This window comes from Silene latifolia, chromosome 5 (assembly GCF_048544455.1).
Source record: "Silene latifolia isolate original U9 population chromosome 5, ASM4854445v1, whole genome shotgun sequence".
NCBI lineage: Eukaryota > Viridiplantae > Streptophyta > Magnoliopsida > Caryophyllales > Caryophyllaceae > Silene > Silene latifolia.
This window is the reverse complement of record NC_133530.1, coordinates 75481346-75487581: the sequence shown is the minus strand read 5'-3', so window position 1 is coordinate 75487581 and position 6236 is coordinate 75481346. Positions and strand designations below refer to the sequence as shown.

Sequence of the window (6236 nt, the reverse complement as noted above, 5' to 3'; positions counted from 1 at the left end):
CGTGTTTAGCTTTAAAATGGAAATCCAGTCTAAAATTGCGTAGCTGCGCTGTTTCTTTTATGTCCAATTAACTTCCTCTTCATTTTGTACAGTAGTAAGGTTGTGGGAAAGGAGTTAGGAGATTACCTTTTTTGCAAATCAATATTACCATTGAAAATAATTTACACCGTGTGGGAAGATTTGAGGAACGTGTTGTGGAATTAGGGTAGAAGTGGCAGATGGGTCAATTAGGTTGGGTCTATTTGGGTTGGTCAATTCGGTATGCTTCACTTCTCGATTAGGGCCGGGTTTGGGTCATTTAAGGTCGTTTTAGGTTCTTTCAAATCATTTATGATCGGATTGATTAAGGGTCGAGTTGTTTTAGGTCGGTCAACATTTAGTCAATCAAGATTCAGTTTGAGACTAGATCAGTTAGGACAACTTAGATTTTGAGTCGGGAAATTTTGAATCACTTACGCGTCTAGCTTGACTTTTTGAAAATGATGTTTCAGAACGAGTTAGCTTTGGTAGGGATGCTCATGATAATACGACTTATTGTATAATAAATTAATAATACTAGTAACTAGTAATTTAAGGCCGTTTTAGGTTTCTTCAAATTATTTAAGATCGGATTAATTACGGCCTTACGGGTCGGGTCGTTTTAGGTCGGTCAATCAAAGTTCAGGCTGAGACTAGATTGGTTGGGACAATTCAGATTTTGGGCCGAGCAATTTTAAGTCACTTGGTCAGCTTTCTTTTTCAAAACGTTGTTTCAGAACGAGTTAGTTTTGCTAGTTCTGCTCGTGATACAATCAATACTATATATTAAATCCAGAAACCAAGGGACTTTAATGTAATTAAAGAAAGTTATAAAAATTAATTATACTATATAGTTTTAAATCAATAGCACCGTGTGATGGACCCGATTAAGGGATCTCAATGCAATTATTATATAGTTTGGATTAAAATTAAATTATATAGAAACTTGGTAATTTCCTAAACATGGTAAATTTCCTTACAATAAAATAATTAACTAAAATGGTCAATTTCCTTAAAATAAAATACGTAATTAATTAAGATGGACAATTTCAAGGAGACTAAAAGAAAGAAAATGTCTGGTAATTTTCCTAAATATTTATAGAAAACTAGAAGATGGTCAATTTTCTTAAAATAAAATAATTAATTAGTATAAACATGCACATTTATGGTATTAATTATTATCATCATAAAATTATATATTAAATTTAAAATCTATGCAATTTTATTAAACTTTATAGTTGATTAGATGTATAGAGATGTTAATTATTTAACATACAAAAATATAATAAGTAGGTTATAAATAATTCAAGTTAGATTCCATAATATATAATATTGCATAATTCTTTCGATTTGATTTAATGCATATATGTAATATATTTATATAAATATATTTTTATGATAGTAATCACTCATTTGAATAATAAAAGTAACAATAAACGAGATTAGTGAGAGTAGTAGAAATAACAACGGGAGTAGTTAAATAATCAATATTAATGCGGCAATAGTGAAAGTAACAATAATTACGGCGGAAGTAGTGAAATTATCAATATTAATGCGGCAGTAGTGACAGTAACAATAATTACGGCGGGAGTAGTAAAAGTAACAATGATTATGGGCAAGTAGTGAAATGTTATTACTATTGTTTCATTAATAAGAGTAAAATATTAATAGCGGGAGTAGTGAATTTGTCTCAAAATTTATTTCATCGTAATTTTAGGATATGTTATAAAAAATATATTAATGACAAATTTATGGATTATGCAACTTTACATAGTTTTATTTATTGAAAAAAAAAATTAATGGTAAGTAGAGGTAGCCCGGGCGAAGCCGGGCACCAATACTAGTAATTTATATAAAATGAAAACCTTACTAAGTTTCGGGTCAATATACATAGGGCTGTTCACTCAGTGGTCCGGACCAAAGACCAGACCGGACCGGACCATCTGGTCCGGACCAGACCGGACCGGACCATCTGGTCCGGTCCACGGTCCACCTATTTACTCTACTTTGGTCTTCGGTCCGGTCCTGGACCAAACCGAATAGACCATGGACCGGACCGTGGACCGAAGTTAGGTAAGAAAAGAATTTTTTAAATTGTAATATTATTGATTTTATTTTCTACTTTGTTTACACGTATTATAAGATGTGTAATTATGTAGTTAAATCTAGTAAGAAAATAATGTTGTTTATTTTGATCGTTACGAACTTCTCAAGTTCTAGTTTTATATGCTAAAACATGTCAATGACAATAATATTTGGTCCACTTTGGTCCATTTGGTCCGGTCCGGTCCGGTCCACGCGTTTTTATGGTCCAAACTGGACCGGACCAATATTAATATGGTCCGGTCCTCGGTCCACCTCTTAACTCTTCTTTGGTCTTCGGTCCAGAGAGTTTGGTCCGGTCCAGTCCGGTCTCGGACCAATGAACACCCCTAAATATACATGTAGAGGTGGCAATCGGGTCACTTGGGTCGGCTACGGGCCGGGTTAAAGCGGGCCGAGTCATATCGAGTTCGGGTTATGCCGGGTTAGTGACGGATTCATGTCGGTTCATCTTCGATTCGGGTCGGGTTATCAACGGGTGGCAAGTCGGGTCGGTTAGCGGGTTAGTGTCGAGTCAGGTTACTAACATTTATTTTCTCTTATATATTTAGTTTTATAGATGATAATTTTATGTTTAAACAAAGATAGTTGTAGTTTTAAGTGAAAATAATTAACATAAATGACAATTTGGTTTTATTTAAACCATTATTAAGCTAATTCATTATCCGGCCACATATCAGGTTTGGAAAATATCGGGCCACGGATCGGGTCGGGTCGATTCAGGTCGGTTTCGGGTTGAAAAAAAATATGGTTGTTAATTATCGGTTATCAGGTCGGTTCGGGTTGCGTTAGATCGGCTTCGGTTCACCTAAATTTCGGGTTGTATCAGGTCGGGTTTCGAACGGGTTGGATCGGGTCAGCTTTTGCCAACTCTATATAATACACGGCACGATCAATATATTATGAAGTACTCCCTCCTATTTCGCTTTTAATTCAGCTTTTATTATACTACTTCTCACATATATTAGAAAAAGGGGAATTATAGGCTGAGTATAATTTGCCGTGGAAACTACTCAAACTAGGAATACTAAAATATTTTATTGGCTTACTAATTAAAGCCATGTGGCGAGCTGTAATTGGATGATTTAAGTCATTATGCATGAAAAAAATTCACCATGAATCCCATATAAAAGCAACCGAGATTATTATACGACTAGGACAGAACACGTACTATAATCTTTTCTTCGCTTATTCCTGTTCCATAAAAACCCTAAATACTAAAATCCACACTAAATTCTAGCATTATTAAAACTATCTCTTTCTCTTTTAAATTCAAGTTTTTACGGAAAAAAAAAAGGATGTTTTTAGTGGATTGGTTTTATGGAATTCTTGAATCACTTGGGTTATGGCAGATGGAAGCTAAGATTTTGTTCTTAGGCCTCGATAATGCCGGAAAAACTACCCTTCTTCATATGTTAAAAGACGCGGTTTGTTTCTTTTTACTCTTTCATGAATTTCGGATTTTGTTTAGGTTTTACTTGATGCATGCGTTAATTAGTGGCGTAACCAGGATTTATTGATTTTTAGTTACGAAAGCAACAACTTTTAAGGCTGGACTATTAATAGAAATATAGAATAAGGTAGACTAACAACAAATTTATCAATTTTAACTTCAAAACTCTACCATTATGTGTAACAAGGGTCAATGATAAAAGTGTTATGAAAAACAAATAAATGGATACGAGAAAATAAATTAGTCTCTCAAAGTTTCACTGAGAGTCCGTCTCCAACAAATCTTTACGGTATACAAGTTTGTTTTTTTTCTTTTTTTGCTTTTTGTTGTGAAATTGAGATTTTAGTGATTTGTGGATTAGTATGTTTAATTTAACTTTATATTTTCTTTGGATGATTAAATACTGACAGAAATTGAGTCAACATCAACCAACTCAACATCCAACATCTGAAGAACTGAGTATTGGTAAAATCAGATTCAAGGCTTTTGATTTAGGCGGACATCAAATCGCTCGTCGCTTGTGGAAAGATTATTATGTTCAGGTATTTTCATTCATATCCGAAAAACTAATTTTCGACATATCAGTGATTATTAATTCGCCGTATTTGTGAAAAAAAGTCTATGATTCTTTCGCAAACCACCCGGTCAAAATTAAGCCTAGTTCGTGTCAGAGATAATCATATTATGCTATTAGGAAAATAATATTACGGAATTAGATCTTTAATAATACTGTATCTCCTACCTTAGGTAATTGTAGGAGTCTATCATATTCTAACAATAAGATAATATGATTATCTCTAAGCGTTGGCGTTTGACTCATTTTATTCGTAAGAAAACTTCATTCAGAGCTAATTTTTTTATTTTGAAATTTCGAAGAAAATATTAGACGATTGTATATATTATGTAATGCTATGAACCTAATTTAGTGAGTGTTGTTGACACTGAAGGTGGATGCAGTGGTGTACCTAGTCGATGCGAATGACAGGGAGAGGTTTGCGGAGTCAAGGAAAGAGCTTGATGCTCTTCTGGGTGACGAAGGTCTAAGGAATGTCCCATTTTTGATACTGGGCAACAAAATCGACATTCCATATGCTGTGTCTGAAGAAGAGTTACGCTATTATCTGGGCCTGACGGGTTTTACCACGGGGAAGGGAATAGTCGATATGGAGAACACGAAGGTGCGGCCCATCGAGGTGTTCATGTGCAGCATTGTTAGGAAAATGGGTTATGGGGAGGGCTTTAAGTGGGTCTCTCAGTACATCAGTTAGTTGCAGTACAGTCTAGGTTTCTCTTCTTTTCTGCTATAAATAGATACTAGATTTCAAGCCCGGGCGTTGCCCGGGTTATATCACAGCAGTGGCTTTAAAGTATATCTCATGATGTTGATTAATAATCCCGGTTAGGTTTCCATTTATTATTTCTCATAACTTTACATCTTTACGGCTTTACCCTGTATAAATTTGTCAAAATTATTTTATCTATTTTTTACCCGAAGTTGTATATATTATTTTTTGTTCTACCTAACTTGAAAGCTTAGCTTAAAGTCTCTAATTAATGTCGCTCAAAGAGTACTCGTAAAAATTAAACTCTTTATAAAGCGCAAAAAAAAGAAAAAAGAAAAAAAAAAACTCCCTACATATAAAATGATAAATAGGTTAACAACTATTCTACTAATTGGCTAAGTCTTTGTTGGACACTTTTTTTTATTTAGACAACTTATGAACACTTTCGTTCTACCTAACATGAAAGCTTAGTTATTTTTATTATTATTATTTTATTGTCTTCTATTGTGTTGTTGTTGTTTATAATTAGGTCTTAAATAATAATTTTAAAATGAGACACCCTTGCCAAAAACACAAAAACCTAATCTCACATAAATACAGTTTCGCCAATCCTAATGGAAGTAGCGCTCTGGAACTCTAACTTTACCAACAAAAGATAAAAGTTATTATCATTTAAAATAAAAACTTTAAAGATAATCAAAGAAAAAAATCACGTACCAATAAAACAGTTTTATTTGACGTTGTATTATTTGGGATTTTGCGATTTTCATTCTCACTTGATTGACGTCGGTAGAAATATATAACAACTTAAGCATTATTTTTGGCAGTCACTTAGAACATATAATTTGGCATTTACGTTTAATACCACCGTTATTAATTATGTCGATGCCCTCTCTTTAAACGTTATGCGGAATTTATAGTGGCATGAACACAACCGTCTTAACTTGTTAATATAATCCTACCTACTAATAAGTGTATTTTCCATATTTATCACTCAATCTCTTTAAAGTGTTGTATGTAAAATGACGATATCTTAAATGAAATCTTATCAAACTGTCTCGATCCGAAACTGTACCAACATATTGGGATGCGTAGAGTATTACTCGATGACTATTCCCCAAGTACTCATGGATCCTAAAATTAAGTCACACGATTAAACGATATATACCTTACACTATTAATTTCTCCCCATATAAGTCTCGCATTATCATATTGTAAGAATTCTATATAATATACGAATCATGTGAAGAATTCTAAGTAAGAATAACGATGCTCGTATTTGGCTTTTGACCTGATTATCTTTTTGTTTTTAGTTTTCACATATTAGTGTTCTTGAAGCCTTAAACGTGTGTGGACACCAAGTTAGAAACTTTTTCCGT

General features: G+C 33.5%; 1 protein-coding gene across 1 annotated transcript; it reads left to right on the top strand.

Annotated features, from left to right (window-relative positions):
- The first annotated feature begins 3307 nt into the window (after nt 1-3307).
- On the top strand, nt 3308-4888 carry LOC141656160 (small COPII coat GTPase SAR1A-like). Its single transcript, XM_074463034.1, has 3 exons — nt 3308-3548; nt 3985-4116; nt 4522-4888. The coding sequence occupies exons 1-3, from the start codon at nt 3420-3422 to the stop codon at nt 4840-4842; spliced, it is 582 nt and encodes a 193-aa protein (XP_074319135.1). The 5' UTR covers nt 3308-3419; the 3' UTR covers nt 4843-4888.
- The last annotated feature ends 1348 nt before the right edge of the window (nt 4889-6236 follow it).